Source organism: Portunus trituberculatus, chromosome 13 (genome assembly GCF_017591435.1).
Source record: "Portunus trituberculatus isolate SZX2019 chromosome 13, ASM1759143v1, whole genome shotgun sequence".
NCBI lineage: Eukaryota > Metazoa > Arthropoda > Malacostraca > Decapoda > Portunidae > Portunus > Portunus trituberculatus.
The window spans coordinates 7,100,488-7,124,280 of record NC_059267.1 but is presented as its reverse complement, the minus strand read 5'-3'; the positions used below and the strand labels follow the sequence as shown (position 1 = coordinate 7,124,280).

At 45.9% G+C, this 23,793-nt stretch overlaps 2 protein-coding genes and 1 long non-coding RNA gene across 11 annotated transcripts in view; 2 read left to right on the top strand and 1 right to left on the bottom strand.

Moving 5' to 3' along the window:
• LOC123503275 overlaps positions 1 to 13,277 on the bottom strand; it is a 22,662-nt gene extending 9,385 nt beyond the window's left edge. The window contains exon 1 of the long non-coding RNA XR_006674384.1: positions 13,150 to 13,277. This is a non-coding gene — a long non-coding RNA (uncharacterized LOC123503275). The remainder of the gene's footprint in view (positions 1 to 13,149) is intronic.
• Positions 1 to 15,122, top strand: part of LOC123503273 (tyrosine-protein phosphatase non-receptor type 4-like) — a 119,130-nt gene extending 104,008 nt beyond the window's left edge. For 6 of the 7 annotated variants that reach the window (XM_045252902.1, XM_045252903.1, XM_045252900.1 and 3 more), the window contains 8 exons: positions 520 to 702; positions 2,469 to 2,586; positions 8,671 to 8,919; positions 9,765 to 9,978; positions 10,212 to 10,341; positions 11,163 to 11,280; positions 11,580 to 11,746; positions 12,027 to 15,122. In XM_045252902.1, coding sequence (XP_045108837.1) covers positions 520 to 702; positions 2,469 to 2,586; positions 8,671 to 8,919; positions 9,765 to 9,978; positions 10,212 to 10,341; positions 11,163 to 11,280; positions 11,580 to 11,746; positions 12,027 to 12,113 — 1,266 coding nt within the window. In that variant the 3' untranslated portion in view covers positions 12,114 to 15,122. The remainder of the gene's footprint in view (positions 1 to 519; positions 703 to 2,468; positions 2,587 to 8,670; positions 8,920 to 9,764; positions 9,979 to 10,211; positions 10,342 to 11,162; positions 11,281 to 11,579; positions 11,747 to 12,026) is intronic. The other variant, XM_045252905.1, reaches the window with a different exon arrangement.
• Positions 15,123 to 16,403: 1,281 nt separating this feature from the next.
• LOC123503007 lies at positions 16,404 to 23,698 on the top strand. 3 transcript variants are annotated; one of them, XM_045252357.1, is made up of 9 exons: positions 16,404 to 16,523; positions 17,985 to 18,393; positions 18,479 to 19,885; positions 20,065 to 20,250; positions 20,492 to 20,614; positions 21,071 to 21,188; positions 21,788 to 21,875; positions 22,078 to 22,284; positions 22,451 to 23,698. In XM_045252357.1, the coding sequence occupies exons 2-9, from the start codon at positions 17,989 to 17,991 to the stop codon at positions 22,899 to 22,901; spliced, it is 2,985 nt and encodes a 994-aa protein (XP_045108292.1). In that variant the 5' UTR covers positions 16,404 to 16,523; positions 17,985 to 17,988; the 3' UTR covers positions 22,902 to 23,698. The 3 variants fall into 3 exon arrangements, with proteins under 3 accessions (XP_045108292.1, XP_045108291.1, XP_045108293.1); XM_045252356.1 differs by lacking the exon at positions 16,404 to 16,523 and adding an exon at positions 16,568 to 16,791; XM_045252358.1 differs by lacking the exon at positions 16,404 to 16,523 and adding an exon at positions 16,569 to 16,787.
• The last annotated feature ends 95 nt before the right edge of the window (positions 23,699 to 23,793 follow it).

Sequence of the window (23,793 nt, the reverse complement as noted above, 5' to 3'; positions counted from 1 at the left end):
AGAATTTCAATCAGGCTGTTCTGTCAGGCTTGAAGGTTAGTCATTTATTACACTGTAACATTCCCAGTCTTGCATCAGCCTGAGAAACAGCCAGCAAGAAATGAAGCCTGACGTGTTAGATGATTCATCTCAAAAAACGATAATTTTTTCCCAAGACATCATCATCAGGTTAGATCATTGAGTAAGTGAGTTGTCCAGGTGTGGGTGGCGGTGTGCTGTGTGCGGTGTGTAGTGTGGGTGTAGGTGTAGCAGGACCCAGTATTCCTGTTCGCCTTGAGCATCACTACACACCACCGCCACACCACACCACACCAGGACACATGAGCTGCAGTATATAGGTAGCCGTAAACTTTGTGATGCACTGGGCGGGCGGTGAGCGGCGACGCGTCACCAAAACACCAAACTTTCCCTTAACTTGAACACTCTCTCGCTTGCTTTTGGGTGACGGTGGCACTTACCTCTTCTCTCTCCTCTCCCTCCTCCGTGCTTCCCTCCTCCCTCCCTGGGCCCCGCACGCAGCCTGGAGGGAGCGAGGAGAGCGCCCACGGCCTCGTCACCATCAAGATGAAGCCAGACGAAGGAGGCAAGTTTGGCTTCAACGTTAAGGGCGGCGCTGACCAGAACCTTCCCGTGCTGGTCTCCCGCGTGGCGCCCAACACTCCCGCTGACCGATGCTATCCAAGACTCAACGAAGGGGACCAGGTGAGCACTAGGCAGACAGGTACACACAGGCCACGGGCGCCGCAACCACACACAGGTAAACACAGGTACAGTACTGACAGAATCCACGAGACAGGTAATTACAAAGGTGCGACACAGGTACCAGGTAACACTAAAGAGATGATGGGCAGGTGCAATACTAGGCCAGGTGAATCCAGGTACCTTACATCACCAGGTCATTTTATCAAGGTCAGGAGTTCAAGTGACCATGCACCAGGTCTCTACAATCACGAAATCACCAAATAACCCGAGTATTCCAAGTCACTAAGTCACGAGTAGCAGGTGAAGTGAAGTGAAGTGAGGTGTAAGGTGAGTCCAGGTGAATGATTTGTCAGGTGAGTTAGTCCACGTGGTCTTTCTCACCTCACACTTCCCGCTCTGTCACTCTTCCCGCTGCCATTACTGAACACATTCTAAAACACTACATTACACCAACACTACACTTAAGAGGCTGTAGTTGAAGCGACACGAGTTTCTAAGGTCTTTTTATAATTCCAGTGACAGATTAGCAAGATGTCTACGTTATTAATAGGAGAAACTGTCTTGAAAATGCGGCTAAACATATGTAATGTATGGCCTTTAGAAGTAGTGGAGAGAGAGAGAGAGAGAGAGAGAGAGAGAGAGAGAGAGAGAGAGATAGCAGAGGGTTTCGGAATACAGCCTTGGGTGTGATGGACAGTGCCAGGACAAAGAGCGCCGACGTAAGTGTTTAGCAGAGTTACTGTGACACACACACACACACACACACACACACACACACACACACACACACACACACACACACACACACACACACACACACGTCACATTCTCTCTGATAACACTGATACTGCCACGACAGAGGACTGATTGCATGTAGACCTTTTCAGAGCAGACTATATTATTTTGTTTACCTCTTTCCCCAGTCCTCTCTCTAAGCGCAGGTGTAAAAAGGAAAAGAAACTCGAGGATATGTGTATAGGTATACGAGTAACACACCAATGATACACCTGGCTTTTCTCTCTTCATGTCTTTAAACCCATCATTCCTTTTCCTTCTTCTCCTCCATCATCTAACCTCATCTTTCTTCCTTATCTCCTTTTCGCCATTCGTTTCTTTCCTCCCTTAGTTTCTTCCCTCGCCTGTATCTCCTTTCCTTCCCTCTCTTTCCCATTTTTCCTTCTCTCTAACTCAGATACAAAAAAACAAAAGAAAACATCGATAACTAGAGGATGATCATGTGTTTAGGTGTTAGACTTGTCACTAACACACATGCCCTTTAATGTTTCTGTAGTTTTCCACTCTTCTTTCGAAACACAGGTATGAAAAGACAAAATAAAAAAAGCATCGAAAACAAGAGATATGTGTTTAGGACTTTAGGTATTAGACTCGTCACCTCTCTCTTAATGTGTCTCTAGTTTCTCACTCTCCTTTCTAAACAGAAGAAAAAATAAAAGAAAAAGAAAGTCGAAAACAAGAGGATATGTGTTTAGGACTTTAGGTATTAGACTCGTCACTGACATAACTGCCCTTTCTCTCTTAATGTCGCTCTCGTTGCCCACTCTCCTTTCTAAACACAGGTATAGAAAATAAGAAACATATCGAAAACAAGAGGACATGTGTTTACTTGTTAGACTCGTCACTAACACACCTGCCCTTTCTCTCTTAATGTCTCTCTAAACACAGGTATAGAAAATAAAGAAACATCGAAAACAAGAGGACATGTTCTGTTGTTAGACTCATCACTAACAGCTGCCTTCTCTCTCCAGGTTCTTCTGATCAACGGACGGGACGTGTCAGCGATGACCCACGAGCAGGTGGTGAACTTTATCAGGGCGTCCAGGGAATGCCACTCCGGAGAGCTGGTCCTCACCGTCAAGCAGAACGGTGAGTCACGTCTACCATATTCAGAAACGCTTCCTTCTCTCAACACGACTATTTTCCAAGGGCACTGAGATGATTGGCGGGGTTATCAAGAGTGCCTTTCCAGTTAGTAATGCAGAAATCTTGCCAATCTGCCTTTAGAACCGTAAAAACGCTTTGCTCTCTCACCACGAATATTTTCCAAGGCCTTAGAGATTATTAGCGGGGTTTTCAAGAGTGTTTTTCCAGTTAATATTGTAGAAATCTTGTCACTGCCTTTAGAACAATAAAAACACCTTAAAAACTCGTGTAAATTTAGATAAAGCCTTTTGAAAAAGTGGAGTGAAGCATACAAGTCTTTGAGAATACGAGCCTTTGGTGGTGATGGTGATGGTGGTGGCCGACGCGATAGTGTAGTGGTAGTAACAGTAATGATATCGTGTTTGAAGAGGGGGGGGCGGAGATCCATTTGTCTATCTTTCTATTCATCTGTCCACAATCTACGTATGTATGTGTGTGTGCGTGTCTGTGAGTGCGTGCATGCATATCATCACCCTTGTACCTACCCACCAACCCACCCACCAACACACACACACACACACACACACACACACACACACACACACACACACACACACACACCTGAACAACCCAACAAATATTAGACTAGAATAGCAGTAAATCTTTGTAGAGCCGCTGCTATCAGGGAACGTCCTCCTTCATTCCATGCGTTCGTCACTTTATGGCACCAGTGACGCAAACCCGCCTTATTCACACACGGTATTCACAAACTTCACTCCCCACCCTTTTTTTATTATTTCTCTTGTCCTTTTCTTTTACTTGTGTTTTTTTTCCCTTTAGTTTGTTGTTTTCTTCTTCTTCACTCTGCTTTTTACTTTTCTTGTCTTCTACCTCACTGACTTTTTCTTCTACTTTTGCTGTCTTCTACTTCCTACTTCCCTCTCCTTTTCTTCCTTTACTGTCTTTTCTTCTACTTTTGTTCTCTTTTCTTCTAGTGTGGTGCCTATTCTTCTACTTCACTTTCCTTTTCTACTTTTCCTGCCTTTTCATTTACCTTTGTTTTCCTTTTCTTGTACTATTACCTGAGGTGTCATCTGGTGAGCACTGCAAGGTCTGTGTGTGGCCTGTGCATCTGTGTGACTCTTACCCGTCTTCTGAAACGCCTTCTTCTCTCACCAAGACAGTTTTCCAAGGCCACAGAGACAACTAGCCCGGTTTTCAAGAGTTTATCCATATAACAAACTAGAAATCTTGCCAATCTATCACCAGAGCCCTGAAAATACTCTTAAAACACAAGTATCTTCAACTCGAGCCTTTGGAAAGCAGTGATGGTGAGAGAGCAAAGTGTTTTTGAATACATGATATCGGACACGGAGGTACACTATCCAGACGTGTATAGTCTTCTCCCTATCTTCTCCCTACGTGGTGAAGCAGTTTTCCTTCCTATATTCTTCAGTAATATTTCTCATCCTTATTCCATAGCAGTTGTCATTGGATAGAGCTGCCTCAGATGTGTGCTCGTGTATATTAGGTTGTTTTCTTCCCCTTTCCTTCTACATCCCTCTTCCAGTCCCTCCTCCCCACCCTTAGAGAGAGAGTGTGTGTGTGTGTGTGTGTGTGTGTGTGTGTGTGTGTGTGTGTGTGTGTGTGTGCGCGCGCATTCCATAGCTATTTACGTCAATGATATTTGGGGTTTTCTTACTTTTTTGCTTTCACTGGAGTAGGAAAGCTATTGGTATTTAGATTGCATTCCTTTGTAACACCATTGTAGCTTTAAGTTTGTTGATTTCTCTATTTATCTATCTGTCTACCTGTCTGTCTGTCTGTCGATCTTTCTCTGTCTATCTATCTATCTATCTATCTATCTATCTATTTATTTGTCTGTTCTATCCATCCATTCATCCATCATTTTGATATCTATCTATATATTTATCTATCTCTGTTCTCCTATCCATACATCTATCCAACCTTTTTTTTCATATACCTATCAACTTATCTATCTATCAACGTGTCAACCTCACCATCTATTTATCTATTTGTATCACGCCACTGCCTTATCTTCGGTGTCTTATCAGTCTGACTTGTCTGTATATCATTTCCACCTGCTCCCTCACCTGTGCTGCCTTATCGCTCTCACTAACCTTATTTCAGGGAACCAGCTGTCCTAAGGTTGAAAGTCCAGAGAGAGAGAGAGAGAGAGAGAGGGGGGGGGGATGTAATGTGCATGTAGGTAGGTCTCTCTCTCTCTCTCTCTCTCTCTCTCTCTCTCTCTCTCTCTCTCTCTCACACACACACACACACACACACACACACACACACACACACACACACACACACACACTTTTAATGAACCAAACATTTTCTCCTTCCTTCATTACGTCATCTTCCTTCCGGTAACACACACACACACACACACACACACACACACAGCATTCCTTTCCCTGTCATCTGAGGGAGGAATGAGCAGAAAATGAGGAGGAATGAGGGAGAAATCTACAACGTGCTGTCAGTCTTACTTTACAAATCCCATTAGACAAACAGCATTAACTGGTGCGTCTCTGTGTGTGTGTACGTGTGTGTCTATGTGTGTGTGTGTGTGTGCGCGTGTGTAGCTGGGACATCCTCAAAGCCACATTTAGTCAGTTCAGCACCTGTCATCACCACACGCTCCTAGTCACGTAGCAAAGTGTTCTCTATCAAATCTTTCTCCTCCTCCTCCTCCTCCTTTTCTATATCTCCTCCCTTGTATCTTCCCGTCCCCTCTTTCTTCCCTCCTTCCCTGTCCTTCCTTGCCCTCATTCTTATCATATTTCTCCTACTCTTTCTTTCATATCGTCGTGATGGGTAAGTGTTGTGATAGTAATAATTGAAGTAGTAGTAGTAATGATAATAATGATGGTAATAATGATAATGATAATAATGATGATAATGGTAATTGCGTGTGAGTTAATGTGTTTGTGTGTGTGCATGATTCTCTCTCTCTCTCTCTCTCTCTCTCTCTCTCTCTCCGATGCAGTCAAGCTTATAATATCCTCATCTCTTAATCAGGAAGTGAGTAAGTGAGAGTTAATGAGGAAGTGAGTAAGTGAATGAGTGTCTGTGATGGAGCAATTGTATGTGAGTGAGTGAGTGAGTGAGTGCGTGGAGAAGTGTTGCATCATTCACTCACTAGTGATATATCTGTTACATTAGATTACACTTAGATTACAAAAAGTTATTATGCAAGTGTGTGATGGTGATGGTGATGGTGATGGTGATGGTGATGATGTGTCACTGGTGGTCTGATTCACCTTTTTTTTTTTTTTTTTCATGTATATGTGTGTTGTTTTTGTTTCATACTCTTGGATATTTTTTTTCTTTTTTTTTTTTCACTTTTTTAATCACTGTGTTGCTTCTCCTTCATATTCTTATTAGCTGTTTTTTTCTCCTTCTTCTTCTTCTTCTTCTTGTTATTATTATTATTATTATTATTTTCATTTTCATTTTCATTTTCTCTCTCTCTCTCTCTCTCTCTCTCTCTCTCTCTCTCTCTCTCTCTCTCTCTCTCTCTCTCTCTCTCTCTCTCTCTCTCTGTCAATACATTTACTTTTCTTTCCTACCTACACCCATAAAGACTTTCATTTATTAAGGAACAGCTGAGGGTAACACAAGAAGCTGGAAAGGAAGTAAAGAAAATGGTACTCTAAAAAAAATCATCCTAAATTATGAGAGGCATCTTGAAACCTTCTTGAAACAGCTTAAGTCATAGGAGGAAGTAAATTACTAGTGGAAATGCTGAAAGACTGAGAATACATTTTAGCTTTTGAAATAGGAACACAAAAAACATGTTCCTTTAAGCCTCTGTAAATAAGTTTGAATAAGAAAGACTCACTCATTTTAGAGAGGTGGGCAGAGTAGACAGAGTAGTGGTGGTGGTGTGGTGTTGGTCACGTTCCCTGTTTGCCCTCTCTCCTGCCAAGAGACCGTTAGATAGCGCTGTCCTGTCCCATTTTACTCAATTTTCACATCTGCTTTGAGTATTTGTATGTTTTGTTGTTCCTTCTTATGTGGGGATTGTCAGGCTTCCACTTGTTATTAGAGAAGAGATCACATATACATTCCTTGGTTTTGAGTTTTTATTTGCTTCATGTTTCATCCAAGGGTTCATTGCACAACGCTGCTTTTTCTTTATCACCGTAATAAAAGAACACAGCACTGATAAGACATGAGTGGGTGAGTTATGAGGCACAACTGTTCCCGGAGTGTGCCAGTATCATTAGAGCATTTGGAGAGGTGACTAGGCCTCTCTGTGGGAAGATTAACCCTTACCGTGATGTGAGACAAAGGAAAAGTGAAACAGTGTTGTGGAAATTCCTGAGTGTTTGCATTCTCATCGGAGGCTGTGAGGATGCTAGAGACAGAAGTCATGTCCCACTATGGCCTGCCCCCCAGCATTGTGCCTGACCACATTGAGACCATTGACCTGGATATTTTCAACTTCCACACCATGGAGAAGGAGGCTGGCATTGTACCACAGCAGCCCCGCCAAGACAAGTCCCCTGATCTGAGGGCCGAGGGAGTGGCCAAGTACGCACCACCTCTCGAAGACGTGCCAGATCTCCTACAGGACCACCTTGATGCCTTGAAGCTGTTGCACACAAGGAGGGAGAAAGGTGAACTTCAGTTGCGAGATATATTGGTCAGCGGAGGATTTCCAGGAGTTGATAAAGACTTCATCACAAAGGCTGAGGAAACACTCCTGCAGGACTTCTTTGTGGAGAACACAGAGCAGAAGGACAATGTGAGCCAGTGTTCCCAAGACACAGATGGGAGGAGCACCAGGCAGCCTCCTAGAGAGTGTAGATGCCAGCAAGAAGAGAGAAAGGATGGTGAGCAAAAGACATCCGTGTCGGTGAGTGTTCCCTGCAACGGCCAGGATCACCAGATTAATGTGTCGGTAAGCCACGGGACAGCCAAGGCTGAGAGACAAGAGGGGCAGTTGTTGCAGAAAACACACGAGTGCCGGTGTGGAGCATCTGCAGAGGCTGGAAAGGAGATATCTGTCAAAGTGGAGGTCAATGAAGGTAAGCACCATGTTGATCTTGCCGAGGGAAGCCAAGCCATCGAGCACAAAGATCCTGCAATGGGCAAGCAAGATGTGTCACAGGAAGAAGACAAAGTGAGGCTGACACTGGATTTCCTGGTGAGCAAGGGACAACATTGTGAAGTAAACACTCTTGTACGCTCATCAGGCAAGGCTAAGATGACTCAGGAGACCAACATTTCTGTCACCTCTGCTGTCACATCCCAACACACCAGTGATCCCCTGAAGAGGCAAGACTTGGAGAAAGAGACCAAGGAACCACTGCAGCATGAACAGCACCTCCATGCGCCGGAAGCACCAGGAAGTGTTGAGTTGGTTGAAAAGAAGCACAAGTTGGGCATAGTGAAGAAATTACTGCACCACAAGCAGAGAATGTTCTCTCAGGTGGTTCCAAGGTATGAGGCGGACCGCAGATTGTCCCGCCTTGAGGAAATATTCTTCAGCAAGGACAGTGTGCTGGGACAGAAAAAGACCAGAGACCCTAACACATGGAAGAAGAAGCTGCGTGTGTGTGCCGGTCAGTATCAAGCCAGACCACTCAAGTGTATGTTACTCTGCCAAGCTGTTTCTTGTTACCTGCAGGACTTTAGGGTGTGTTGTGTCTTTGGCTCGTATTCTCAAACACTTCTGTGCTTCACCTCCACTATTTCAAAAAGCTTTATTTATATTTACACAAGTTTTAAAGGTGTTTTTATGGTTCTAGAGGTAGATTGACAAGATTTTTATTTTATTAACTGGAGAAACACTTTTGAAAACCTCACTAATCATCTATGTGGCCTTAAAAAATAAACATGGTGAGACAGTAAGGCATTTCTGAAGATGTATCTTTATACCACATAAGGCAGAGGTGTGAAAGGTACAAGGATGGAGAACTGGGAACTAGAACAAGAAAGAGTGAGAGAAAAAGAATTAGGGAATACAAGAACAAAATACATAGACATGCAAGTAGACACATTACTTTTCTAGACTATCCACAAACATTAACAATCTCTCTTTGTCCACAGTGTATGTTCCTGATGATCTGGAGGAGCCGCCCTTCCAGTACATCCCTGAGGTGCTGTCCGCCAGTGCCACCATCAAGGGAGGAGTGCCGCCCCTGCAGGAGTCGCTGATGCTGCTGGCAGAGGGGCTGGAGGCCGGCTCTCTTGTGGCACAGTTTGAACAGCTGTACCGCCGCAAGCCTGGCCTCACCGTCACAGAGGCGCGGCGGCAGGACAACGAGAAGAAGAACAGATACAGGGATATTTCTCCTTGTAAGTGTGGGTTTTGTGTGTGTGTGTGTGTGTGTGTGTGTGTAATTCACTGTTTGATCTGCTGCAGTCTCTGACGAGACAGCCAGACGTTACCCTACGGAACGAGCTCAGAGCTCATTATTTCCGATCTTCGGAACGAGCTCAGAGCTCATTATTTCCGATCTTCGGATAGGCCTGAGACCAGGCACACACCAGGACAACAAGGTCACAACTCCTCGATTTACATCCCATACCTACTCACTGCTAGGTGAACAGGGGCTACACGTGAAAGGAGACACACCCAAATGTCTCCACCCGGCCAGGGAATCGAACCCTGGTCCTCTGGCTTGTGAAACCAGCGCTCTAACTACTGAGCTACTGAGCCGTGTGTGTGTGCGTGTTTGTGGATTCAAAATTCAGTAATAGTCCTTAAGATCTTGGTGAGCATGGCATCTTTCAGTAATATATGTTCCAGCCAGAACATCACACTGGCACTACACATGATCCCAATAAGCCCAGATCACACTAACTTCACCTTTAACCCCTTGGGAAAACTGTCACACTACCACCACAACCATTCATGAATACTGCTACCTTTAACGCCTTCAGTACTGGGACGCATTTTTACATTTACACTTGTTGACATTAGGAATGGTCTATGGAGGTCAAAAGATTAATGGCCAGAGTTTTCACTATTTCAAGCCCCTCTTTAGTTTCTGAAGCTGTATGAAATTGCCAAATAATAACCAGAATGAATATGGAAACACATCATGCTACTGTAGGGATTGACTAATAAACACATACACTAGCCACTCTTAACACTGAACTCCTTCACAGAACTAACTCCTCTTTGTTTCTCCCTCCAGATGACACAACTCGCGTCATCCTCACCAGCACTGCCTCAGGTGACTACATCAATGCCTCCTACGTCAACATGGAGGTGCAGGGCTCAGGCATCATCAACCGGTACATCGCCAGTCAGGGGCCGCTGGCAGGCACCTGTACTGACTTCTGGCATATGGTGTGGGAGCAACAGTCAACCCTCATTGTGATGCTGACAACTGTGGTGGAGCAGGGCAGGTGAGAATCGTGTACTTGCTTACTTGTTCATTTGTTTTGTTATTTATGTTCTGTGTTCACTCAATGCCTCTTTCTTGCTCTCATTTATTTGTTCTCTGTCTTTTTTACTTTTTTTTTTTTTTTTTCTCTCTCTCTCTCTCTCTTTTAGTCATTAATTTGTCACTGCGTTTTATAGATGTTTGTGTATCAAGAGTGTAGAATGCTACTGTTAACGCTTCCTTCCTTCACTACAGAGTCAAGTGCCACCGGTACTGGCCACGGCTTTACGAGACGGTTGACTTTGGCATTCTCCAAGTGACCTGCAACAAGGAGGAAGAGACTCCTGGGTTTGCCTTCAGGGAGTTCACCCTTATTAACACCGAGGTGAGTCTGGCATGGAGGATATCATTATATCAACTTTCTCTTGTTTCCTTCCCCACTTCTTTCTGTCTCAGTGTCATAAGAACCAGCCATCAAGAAAGCCAGGCAAGAAAGTAAAGGTCTGCTGCTTTTAGGTTAATCTTTTTTATATACAATGTGGGCTTTTCATGGAAATTTATGTGCTAAAGGAGGTATTTTTTGGGTACCTCCTATCTGAAAATTATATACATAAAAGAGTAGGATAGATACTGAGTGTGAGAGATGAACCCCAGTGAAATGATGAATGGATAAAGTATAGCAGTACAGAGAGAGAGCAAAAGAGAGAGAGAAACTGGATGGTGGATAAATTGCAGTGGTATGAGTTGTATGGATGGATAAGGACAAGTGTATACTTCCGCTGTAACTACGTATGTCCTCAAGTGACTTTCAAGTACAGTAATCAACTCTTGCGTCTCAAGGCAAGATTAGATAAAGATAAGCTTTTTCTTATTTTCTTATCACTTTGATAGTCCCCTCACTACCACCACCATCACCACCCCCTGACCTCCTTTTTATCCCATTCTTATTCCCAAGTCTGAAATTTGGTGTTTTTCTCTGTTTTAATTGCTCATTGCTGTTTTTATTTTCTCTCTCTCTCTCTCTCTCTCTCTCTCTCTCTCTCTCTCTCTCTCTCTCTCTCTCTCTCTCTCTCTCTCTCTCTCTCTCTCTCTCTCTCTCTCTCTCTCTCTCTCTCTCTCTCTCTCTTATCCAGCACAAAGCAATAATTGAAACCAGATTACTTTCCTGTGCTGCCCCAACTCTCATGCCACTCTTGCTCCCTGCAGACCCAGGAGGAACGCCACATCACACACATGCAGTACCTGGCCTGGCCGGACCACGGGGTGCCTGACGACTCCACAGAGTTCCTCAATTTTGTCACTCAAGTCAGAAAGGCGAGAGTCGGTGAGTGTGCTAATAATATGTCTGTCTCTATGTCACTTTGTGTGCTAGCTGTCTTTCATGATTCCACTTTCAGTTTTCTTTGTTTTATTTCTTAGATATCTTTGTATATATCAGTGAGTGTGCTAATAATATGTCTATCTCTGTCATTCTGTCTGTGCTTCATTTGCTAATCAGACTGTCTTTCATAATTCTATCATTCAGTTTTCCTTGTTTTATTATTTTTTTTATCTCTGTTCATGTTTGGAAAGAGGGTGTGGTGAAAGATAACCCATGATCACATGTGTCTCACTGTTCTGCAGGCATGGTGGAGCCCACGATAGTTCACTGCTCGGCCGGCATTGGGCGGACGGGTGTTCTCATCCTGATGGAGACGGCACAGTGTCTGATTGAGGCTAATGAACCGATCTACCCCCTGGACATTGTGAAGGCCATGAGGGACCAGCGAGCCATGATGATCCAGACAGCTGTGAGTCATCTAGTCACAGTCTTATGTCACACAGCAACACATAAACCCTGGCTGCCTTTTTGCCTTTTCCAATTACCTGATACAGTTCAAGATTCACTGACAGTCTGAGTGTAGTTCAAGATACAAGTAGTTAGTCAATTGTCTAGTTCCATTTTACTGAAGAATGAGAAACACTAAAGTGATAAGAAAGTAAGAAACATGAGTGAGTACGTAATTGAAGTGTGCTGTGCAAGTGAGTGTGCCTCCCCTCACCTCTCACCCGTGCCGTCTTTCCCCACAGAGTCAGTTCAGGTTCGTGTGTGAAGCAATCCACCGGGTGTACACAGAGGAGCTGGTGAAGCCGCTGGCCGAGTACCAGCAGAGATGAGGGACGGACAGCTGCTCTCTGCACTCGGAGACAGACTCGCAGTGATCAAGTGTAAATATTCTGTGAAGGAATGCTGTAACTTAACGCTGAGGTTGAGTCACTCCACTGAGACATCTATGAGAGATCTTGTGGACTGACCAGGCTAGAGGAAGAGCCAGTCCTGTGTACATAAAAGACTCCACAACCTAGACCGAGGGTTGGCAGTGTTCGCAGAAAGAAGACAGCGGGTTAGAGGAGAGACAGAAGCTGTTTTGCACTCGTGAACTTGACAGTCTTTTTATCTCCGTATGACTACTGCTTTTATACTGATATTGGGCATATGCAGAGTGTCTGGACCAGCTGTTGTTAGATGTAACTTGCTCAAGACCAATTCTTCCTCCTCCTCCATGCAGAGTGAGTCAGGAGAGGAGAGAGAGAGAGAGAGAGAGAGAGAGAGAGAGAGAGAGAGAGAGAGGAGACAAAGAAAAGCACTGCAGACTGCACATCCTTTGGGAGTGAGTTAAGATTGTGCTCCAGTCTTTGCACAGTGTCATGAATGGTTATGGCCTCCTCACCCAGAGAAGCCCCATAGCCCCTGTCAAAGTGTTGGTGTACCAGTTGTCACTGAGTCACGCATCAGTGTCTGGTCCTCTGCTGCACCTCATCTCCCTTGTCCCTCTTCACCACACTGACCTGACCACTAAAAATGAAAGGAAAAAAATGGTAACAATGATAAAAGAAAAAAATAACACTCAGAGCACCTAACAAGTTTTGATTTGTTGAGCATACTGTTAAACAAGACATGAATGTGATGACACTACCACACTACTAGAGCGTGCACACTGCCAGGCTTGCTGCTCACAAGGCTCCTTGTGGCGGCACTTACCACTCACACATACATGTCACATCACCTATTTATATGCAAGTATCATGTAGCACGATGGTATACACACACACACACACACACACACACACACACACACACACACACACACACACACACACACACACACACACACACACACACACACACACACAAAATTACTTGAACACCCACCACCACCACCACCACCACCACCACCAGTACAGTGCCTGCCTCAATGAGAGTGGTAGTACCTGGTGCCAGTAACTGTGCCACACTTATGTACAAGAGTCAGTCAGTCAGTCAGTCTGTTGATGCCTGTTCCCACTCTCTCCTGCACCCTGCCCTCCCCACGCCCCACATGTGCCTTCCTCTTGTTGCGAGAGCCCAACAGAAGCAAGTGACAATCTCACAAGGTGATGCACACAGTCACCAGGACGCCAGAGGACATTCCCATGCTGCACACAACATCTGGACACTGTCGGCCATGCAGTGCTGCAGTGAAGCTATCTTCCACATGGCAAGGAGACAGAAGTGTCCAGTCTAGTGAATGTCTGGGCTGGAGTCAGAGCTGCTAAAAAAGTCAAGAGAGACTGGAAGGCCGAGGGTCAGTGCCGGTCCGGTGAAGACTTAGTGTCCCACACGCCGAGAATGTCCCACCAGGGTGTGAAGGGTCCGAGTGGGAACTGTGACCCTTTCAGAAGGCTAAATAACTTGGGTGCTGTGTGCCCCCCATACCTCTCAGGGTATCATAAACACACTTATTTAGACATCACAATACTGCCTTTGGTCTTTATATATACATATATATATACTATATATAATATAATATTATACAATACATGATTATAAAACGTGCATTTCTTTCAGTATCGTGAAAACTCTTGATATTTTTACAGCCGTGCAAAGCATTCGGTAAGATGTCATGAATTGTTTTGTAACGATGCTCAGCAGTGTATCTGCGTCACTTTCATATTGGAAGACACCAGATATTTCCTCCCTCGGGTAGACACGTGTTACTTTAACTCGGCCGCCCCGCAGCGACTCCTGTGTGAGCCACCGCCCCGCGGAGGTGGCTGCGCTCCACATCACTCTGGTGGATCAACTGAATCTCACTTGTAGCAAATTTTCTAAGATGGAAGAGTGTAGGTGTAGGACATATGAGTATCCTGCTCCCAAGAGAGAGAGAGAGAGAGAGAGAGAGAGAATGTTTGTATGTATGTCAGTCTGCCAAAGAAATGTTGGGGTCTGACCAGTGTTAGCATTTTTTATTTATACTAATTTTAAAGATGAAATGCAATCTATGAATAACTGTAACAATGATTACCTAATAAGTTATTATCATTATTATTGTTTTAGATAAAAAGATTACACTGTATTGCTTGTGTTTGCTAAATTTTTACTTTTCTCTGATTTTCTCAGATTTCAAACATGTTTCCCTTTCTGGATCAGATCTCAACACAACACTGTGATTTACAATGTGCATGAAGACTCCTTTGATGATTGGGTGAATGTATTTAGGGACAGAAGATGCAGAATTACCATGTAAACTGAAGATACCAAGTCACTCTTTGCATGTTTAGATCAGAAGTAGGTGTAACTATTTTCATGTATACAACACTTGTTTTGGGGACAGGACAGGAGGGACCTCTTGATATCATGCACTTGAATTGATGGATGATGTATAAGAGTAAGACAGAGGCTGTGCATTTCAGTATATATCCATCACTCTCAGTTGAAGAAATTAAATAATGTGAGGGCCTTCTAAGCTGCATATTGCCTGTTATAAGTTTAATCTGGAGAGCTGATGTAGTCTGGTCACAAGTATGTACCACACTATTGCCATCCATGTGTTTGCCTGGCCACCACTGCACCACCAAGTACACACACTAACACACAGCTGCCTGCCTGTCACATGAGCTCTGGGATGTAACTCAGTCCTGCTCCAATCATAGGAGGACAGCTGCAGTGTGTGTGTGTGTGTGTGTGTGTGTGTTGGGTGAGTGCCTGGGTTGTGGGTGGCTGGTGTGGTATGTGTAGGAAATGAGTTATGTGTAAGTTATGATTCCCTCTGTTTGTCATATCTTTAAGCCTTGATGATGCATACAAATGTGACAGGGAATGTGTGTTTTATTTGACAAATGAGCAATAAAGAAAACTGGTTTGTATTTCTCTTGAGTTTTGTTTCCTGATAAGATAAGAGACACAAATACTCTAATCCTCCATATCAATATTGATCTTGCTTGTGTTGTACACATGTGTTTGTTTCACATTGCTCTTGTTGATGGTACACACACAGTTTTTACAGTTGGTGAGTGAAGCAATCATTTATATCACATCAACACTCCTTCTTTGGTGACTTAGATGAAGAGTAGCTCACTAAGGAGGCATTAACCCCTTCAGTACGGGGTCCCACTTCTACCATGAGTTTTGGGGTACAATTAGGCAGTTTTATTTGCATTAGGAAGGGTCTTTGTAAGTTAGAATATTAATGGCTAGTCTCCATTATTTTGATCCTCACACAAGGTTTTGAAGCTATATAAAATTACCAGATAGTAAGCAGAGTGAATATGAAAACACATCATGGTACTAAAGAGGTTAATCTTTCTGAAGCAGAAACAAGCGCACACTGGAACTAGTAACCAATGTTACAACAAAAGGTGGAGGATCAGCTAGGAGGTTTAGTCCATCAGATAAATGACTTGCATTGTTACTCAGATAAATGGAGAGGGAGAGACTTTACTGCAGCAAAGTGTAGCTCATAACAGTAACCTTGTGGCCAGTAACTGAGTGAGGAAGTGATGACTGGATAGTGCTTTAGTAGATGAAACAGTTGATTGAATAACATGATGTGTGGATAGGATAGAGGAAAGTAATCTATAGAAGCAATAACTATGATTAAAAAGGCAGACTGTAAATAAAATAAATAAATAAATAAATAAATAATAGATTAATCTACAAGGAAGAAAAAACTAATTATAACTGAAAGACAGCCTATTATTGAAATAATAATAGTAGGTAGAACTGTATGTAAGAAGGAAATGGTAGATAGATAAGAATGCGAACAGTGGCAGGGATTGTTAAATGATTTGAGAGGGTAAAAAAGAAAAATGTTATGCACGCGTAATGAAGGAGGTAAATAAATTTCAGGGAATACTTTATTTACCTAACGCTTCGACTACAAAACTTTAGCTCGTAAATTTATGAATAATTAAAAATAAGCCATATGTGTGGGTGTGTGTGTGTGTGTGGGTGTGTGCGGGCGCGCGTGCCGTATTACCACCGCCACCTCACCACCCCCAAGCAAAAAAAAAACAAAAACTTTGCTCGTATCCCCTTTTGCAGGCAACATTAATCATTTACACTAAACATACTTCACTTTCCACTACAAAATACCATTAGATATAATTAGTTATACAAAATAAACATGTTGAACAACAGCCACTATGAAAATGAACTTTGCAGAGAGTGAAGTGGACAAAAGTCATCTGTCACTCCACCACTCGCAATGTTAAAGGCACCACATTTCTGGCCCTCGATGCTCTAGGCTCTCCGTGTGGCACTCTCAGGTAGGCACAGCGGTGGCAGATAAGGTCGAGGGAAGTTAAAAGGGAAGAAGTGGCTTGTGAGAGTGTCAAATAAGCATTGGACAGAATCACTCTCGTCCAAGCTGGTCTGATGAGCTTTGTTTACACTCGCACACCGCCTGGGAGTGTGTGGGAGAGCAAGGAGAGAGGGAGAGGGAGAGCACACACATGGGAGAGGCTGTCATGCTCTGCCACATGTTTTTATCCCCCATGCCATAAAAATGAGGCTTGTCTGTGACTTTGGAGGCAAGTAAATGTTTGTTTCAATAGACATGCAGACAGACATTCAAGGATATTTTGGTGAGGTGGTGAGTGTGGTGTGGCCAGGGTGTGGTGGTGAGTGCGGTGTGGCCAGGGAGTAGTGGTGAGTGCGGTGTGGCCAGGGTGTAGTGGTGAATGTGGTGTGGCCAGGGTGTAGTGGTGAATGTGGTGTGGCCAGGGTGTGGCGGTGAGTGTGATGTGGCCAAGGTGAGGTGGTGAGTGTGATGTGGCCAGGGTGAGGTGGCCAGGGAGTGGTGGTGAGTGCGGTGTGGCCAGGGTGTGGTGGTGTGGCCAGGGTGAGGTGGTGTGACCAGGGTGTGGTGGTGAGTGGTGTGGCCAGGGTGTGGTGGTGAGTGTGATGTGGCCAGGGTGAGGTGGTGTGATGTGGCCAGGGTGAGGTGGTGTGGTGGTGAGTGTGATGTGGCCAGGGTGAGGTGGTGAGTGTGGTGTGACCAGGGTGTGGTGGTGAGTGTGATGTGGCCAGGGTGAGGTGGTGTGGTGGTGAGTGTGGTGTGACCAGGGTGTGGTGGTGAGTGTGGTGTGGCCAGGGTGTGGTGGTGAATGCAGTGTGGCCAGGGTGTGGTGGTGAGTGTGTTGTGGCCAGGGTGTGGTGGTGAGTGTGGTGTGACCAGGGTGTGGTGGTGAGTGTGGTGTGGCCAGGGTGTGATGGTGAGTGTAGTGTGGCCAGGGTGTGGTGGTGAGTGCAGTGTGGCCAGGGTGTGGTGGTGAGTGCAGTGTGGCCAGGGTGTGGTGGTGAGTGTGGTGTGGCCAGTGTGGGGTGTATATGCAGGGTGAATTATTGTGTTGAGAATGAAGGATGGGTGAGTTGTGGTTCTTTAAGCTGGAGGGCAAGACAGGTGAGGACAGTGTTGAGTCAGTGGTGTTGCAATGTTCTTCAGGAGCTCCAAGAAGAAAAAAAAATTTGGGGGGCCCTCAGGACATGCAACATGTAAATAACTACTATTCATAAAAGACTCAGGAGGCCCCTTCAGAATATTTCAAATTGCAAGATTCATGAGGTGTACACCTTGTCACAGCACAGTGGTGTGCAGTGACTGATTGTGTCAAATCAGTTTGAAATCACAGGGTCCTTGCTTTCTTGGGCAAGTTGGAAACCCCAACCAAATGCTTGGTTCGCCTGACTATAAGGACCACCTCTGAGTGTAGTGTCTGTGTTGGCAGGGGAATGGAGCACCAGGGTCTGGCAGCAGCAGCAGCTGCAGCAGCAGGAGTGGGTGGTGAGGCACAGAAGCAGCATGTGTTGTCACCGGTGATGGAACTGGAGGTGGAGCAGGACATGAGAGCCATTGGGGATGACCTCCACCACCATCACCACCACCAGCACCACCCCCCCCACCATCACCATCACCACCACCAGCAGCACCATCAGCACCACCACCACCAACACCAGCATGGAGGCCTGGCAGTGGTGGGGGGGGAGGAGCTGCAGCTTGGTGGGGAGGGGGACCGTGTGCCTCCCCATGACCTGGAAGACCACCTTGGGGGCAGCGGAGAGGATGCCCTGACCCTGGAGGGCGACATGGGGGACATGGGTGGCGGCGGGGAGGTGCAACAGGCACTGGGACACCAGGTAAGTGATGGCGAGATGCCTGGTGTGTGGTTGGTGCCAGGCAGGGACAGCAGTGCACCATGACTAACATTCCTGCTTCCCTCAGGCCACTCTGCTGGAGGATGCCTCAGAGGTGCTGGGCGGGGCCAAGGGACTCAAGTTGTCCTCCTTCCCTGGTGCTGCGGGCCCTGGGGCTGGGCCAGAGATGCCCCTGGGTGCTGGCACGCTACCCCTGGAGGCACAGCACTACTATGAGGGGTTGCAGCCGGCACCTATCATGGTGTACGAGGTGCCTGCCGGCAACATTGTGCCCTTTGACTCCCTGGTGCCGGTGCCGCTGGCTAAGGGCCTCGGGGGTGTGAAGGAGGGGGAGGCAGGTGTAGGGGGTGTGGACTTGCTGCAGGGGGGTGTTGGAGAGGGGGTGTATGCCCCTGCCCCTCAGGAGGTGCCCCCACCGCTGTATGTGCTGCACCAGCCTCACAAGAAAGATGGTGTGTCTGGCCTGGAGCAGCCTGGGGACAGTCTGGTGCTGGGGGGTAGGGAAGGGGGGGATGGGGCTTTCCCCAGGGTAGGGGGAGAGGGAACGACCATGATGCCCATTGGTGCTGAGTTCAGCCTTATCTCGTCATCGTGCTATGAGACTAACATGGCGCAGCTGTCCACAGCCTACCATGGCTCAGACACTGACAGTGAGGTAGCCCTCACCCTGGCCAGCCTTGGCACCCCTAAGCTGGAGCGTGCCGGGGCCATCACTGGCAACAGCGGTAATGGTGGTGGTGGTGGTGCTGGTGGCAGCAGTGGCCTGGCTCAGGCCTTCCAGGACCTGGAGCCACAGCAGGTCAGCCTGGACAAGAAGGTTGTGGAGCCTCCCCCACCCCCACAGCGTCCTACCCTGGTGCTGCGCAGCCGCCGCAACAGAGCCACCGCCGCCCACCACACCACCCTGCCCTCTTCTACCTCCACCACCACCTCTACCACCTCCTCCTCCACCACAGCTTCCACTGCCACCACCACCACTTCCACCATCACCAGGAAACGCCGCAGGAAGGACCCCAAGGTGGCCACACAGACTACCACCACCACCCCCAACACCACCACCGCTGCCACCACCACTGGGGGTGCTGGGTCACTGGAGGAGGGCGGCAATGGCAGTGGTGGCAATGGCTTTCTCATGCCAGACAGTGTGTTGGCAGTGCGCAGTGTACCAAGCCCTGCACCAGCCACCGCTGCCACCAGCACAGTGTTGCAACAGCAGGAGGCACAGAAGGAGAACCTGCTGGGGCAGCTGCTGAAGGCATCAGAGCAGTGTGAGCCGGCTTCCCTCATCCCTGCTGGTGTGGTGGACGATGTGATCCCAGCAGTGGGCTACCGCATCATGGATATGACCAACCTTGGGGAGATGGTGCGCATGATGCACCGCTGCCCGGGCCTTGGTACCATTGTCATTCAGGAGCAAGCCTCGCTCAGGGAGGGGGCCGTGTCGCAGCTCAGTGTCATCTGCACCAGCTGTCAGGTGGGTGGTGTGTGCTATACACTGTATTGACTGCTGCTGTATTGCATTATGCACACTGTTGTCAGGTCCTGTTGGAGAGTCATGTTCATTGCACTAGATTAAAACACAAACTTGATGAGCCAACTGTCTCTTGAGGCAGCAGGAGTAAATTCCTGACTTGTGGACTTGCTGACTTGCAGGAGGGTGCGGTGTGTGCCACCAGCAACAGGGCAGCACAGGCCACACCCTGGGACATCAATGCCAGGGTGGAGCAGCTCACCAAGGAGTTCAGCATCAAGGAGGACCAGCTGCAGAGGATGCTGGAGATCCTGGGCATCTTCTACCGTCCCTGTGACCCGGCACTGCAGCCCATCACTCAGCCAGTGGTGGGTGCCTGCTAATAGTGGCCTTGCTGAGGGTGCCATTATTAGTAACTAGTTACCCTTGCTTGGGTCACCATTCTTCTAATAGTGGCTAGCTATATCAGTGTTTATATGAAGATGTGTCATGTAGTGGCTGGATGCACCTCCACTGAGTGAGGTTGTCCTGGGCCACGGTGGAAGGTTTGCCTGGCATTAGGTGACTTGACCTGTCCGGCCTGGGTGTGTATCTGTGTGTGTCTTTCAGGAGGTGGAGGCTGCTGCTGCACAGTCTGGTGCTAAGAAGAAGAAAAAGAAGAAGAGTGACACAGCACCCTCCGGCAAGCCAAAGAATCTTGTTTGTACTGTCTGCAAACAGCGCTTTGTTGGGGTAGGAGTCTCTCTCTCTCTCTCTCTCTCTCTCTCTCTCTCTCTCTCTCTCTCTCTCTCTCTCTCTCTCTCTCTCTCTCTCTCTCTCTCTCTCTCTCTCTCTCTCTCTCTCTCTCTCTCTCTCTCTCTCTCTCTCTCTCTATATATATATATATATATATATATATATATATATATATATATATATATATATATATATATATATATATATATATATATATATATATATATATATATATATATATATATATATATATATATATATATATATATATATATATATATATATATATATATATATATATATATATATATATATATATATATATATATATATATATATATATATATATATATATATATATATATATATGCACAGGCATGACATTACTTTTACCTGTTGTGTGAATGAAAGTTTGAGTGAGTGATGAGGTGATTGCATTGTTATTCATGACAGGTGAACCATCTCAAGAAGCATATGCACAGCCACGATCTCAACCTGCACACGTGTCCTTACTGCCACGCCTACTTCAAGAAACCATTCAACCTCAAGGAACACATCAAGAAGCATCAAAGTGAGTCCCTCAACACTGTCCTTGTGTCTGTTCTGCTTAACCACTCTGCGGGATACACATAGGCTAGTACTCTCAAACACTTATGCACTTTTGTGCTTCACCTCCACTAATTCAAGAGAGTTTTTAAAAATTTACTCAAATTTTTAAGGTGTTTTTACAGTTCTAGAGGATGAGTGACAAGATTTCTACATGATTAACTGGAGAAATACTCTTGAGAACTTGCTAATCATCTCTGTGATCTTGGAAAATAGCTGTGGTGAGAGAGCAAAGCATTTCTGAATATCGACCGTAATGCTACACTACCACTCCTACATTTTGCTGGGTTTTTTTTTTTTTTTAGTCTTCTCCTGATGCTACTTTTTACTATTCATCCTGTCCTTTGCTTGTCAATTTTTTTGTTAATCCTTTCCCAATACTTTACTACTCCTCCTGTCCTTTGCTTGTATATTCCATTGAGTCCTGTGCAGAGTATAGTGGTCAGGGCTATAGCTTAGCTGTGAAACTATTGGTCCAAACACTATGAGTTATTTTCACAAAGACCGAGGAACTGTAACATGGATTTATACATTGTATCATCACTCGTGTCTCATTCATTTCAGATTGTAAGTACGAGTGTAGCCACTGCCAGCGGGAATTCACAGATAAGTCAACTCTTCTGTGTCATGTGCGCTCCCAACATGAGAAAAGGTGAGAGGCACAAAATCCAGTGTGAGGTGACAAAACAAGACTAACTTAACCTAACCTAACCTACCTCAGTTGCATGTCTCCTCTGACCACCCAGATAAAAGATCTAGAAGGAGTTGGTGAGACTAGACCCTAACTTACCAAACATAACTTAACCTAGCCTTCCTTAGTTATATGCCTCCTCTGACCACAAATACATTGGCAGGTACAAGATCCAGTGCGAGTTGTGTCAGAAACGGTTCTATCACCGTGCTCACTACAACGAACACATGCGCATCCACACGGGAGAGAAGCCGTACATGTGTGAGCTGTGTGGCAAAAAGTTCTCGTGGCATGACAGCGTGAAGAAGCACATGCAGACACACAGCGCTGAGTCCAAGTACAAGTGTCGCCTGTGTGGGAAGTGGTTCAGGTTGGTAGCTTTTCTCCTCCATTTGTCTCTTGTTTGTATTGATTGTTTACTTGGTTTCCTTTGTCTTATATCATTGGACAGTTGCCAGGTTGGGTGTCAATCTGCACTTGTGAATTGATTTTTAAGCATTAAATCATCTGTGTCATGCCCTCCATTCCTCCCCCAGGTGGCTCCAGGGAGTGCGGCAACACCTCCAGTGCCTGCACAAGCTGAAGAAGTGCGACATTGAGGCACAGGTGGTGACGGCTGCCACAGAGACTACTACCTCTGCCTTGCCTCACTTCCACCAACACCATCAGCCCACACCTCAGCAACAACAGCAACAACAACAGCAGCAGCAACAGCAGCAGCAACAACAGCAGCAGCAACAGCAGCAACAACAACAGCAGCAACATCAACAGCAACAGCAACAGCAGCAGCAGCATCAACATCAACATCAACATCAACAGCAGCATCACCAGGTTCTTTCTCAGGAGGACAGCAGCTCAGCACCACAGGAGTACCACACGCTGGAGGCTGCTGCGCCAAGTGGTGATGCCAGCACTCAGCAGACCTTGGACATCTTTCAGGTGGCGGAGGTGGAGGCCCAGCAGCAGGACATGTTCCAGTACCACTAAGGAAAGAGACCCACACGGGTGCTTTCCCTGCCCTCAGTACCGGTGAAGCAAGACTGCCTGGAAATGTTCACGCCACAACCAGGAGCAGAAAGAGATTACTACTATTTAAGGATATGCTTAGGTGCTTTTGATAGACACACAGGCTTGATATAATGTGTAATGAGGACTTGGGATGATCAGAGCAGCACACGTCATCAGGTCATGCTGAGGAACACTAGTCATGGACAGAGTCAAGTGATTTGGTGAAGCAGTGCAGATTCAAAGGACATTTCAGGATGGCAGAGTGTTGCAGTCTTCCTTTCTAGTAAGAACTGTAGTTGACAGAAGCACTGTTGTCATGGATGAGACAAAAGCCAAAAGATAAGAACAGTCAGCATGTCTCAGAGAGTAACAAGACAGCATGAAAGAACAAGGAATGCAGTCAGCATATCTCAAGGCGAGGCTCGTGATACCACCAGGAAGACAGGCATTGCAGTGCAGTCCACATTCCCGTGCCAAGACTCAGAGCTTTGATGGCAGTTTCTCCCTAGGGTAAGTGTTAGTGTATTGGGTGGAGCCTACTAGTATTGTGTGCCGGTTGGTCAGTGGGGCTGGTGGTAGTGGTGGTGGCTGGACAAGAGTAGTAGAGTAGTACTGTGTGATAATCCGTCGTGCTGCAATACTTTTGTTATGGTAGCAAACTAATCCTAAGGAGAAATTTGTGTCATTGCCTTAAATGTGATCCAAGTTTGTGTTGACTCCGTGTTGATCACAGACTTGTTCTAGTGTTCTTGTCTACAGTAAAACTTTTTTATGTAGTAACTGGATTTCTGTCTCCCTATTGATGGGTTATTTGACTTGATGTAGGATTCCTTCTCGCCTTCATTATCGTAGACTGTACTGGAGCACACAA

Excerpts from the sequence above, each read along its gene's own strand:
- LOC123503007 (XM_045252356.1), top strand. The coding sequence starts at position 16,763 with ATGAGGCTTGTCTGTGACTTTGGAGGCAA. Across the intron at positions 18,394-18,478 it reads AACAGGCACTGGGACACCAG|GCCACTCTGCTGGAGGATGC; the intron begins GTAAGTGATGGC and ends TGCTTCCCTCAG. Across the intron at positions 20,615-21,070 it reads GCAAACAGCGCTTTGTTGGG|GTGAACCATCTCAAGAAGCA; the intron begins GTAGGAGTCTCT and ends TATTCATGACAG.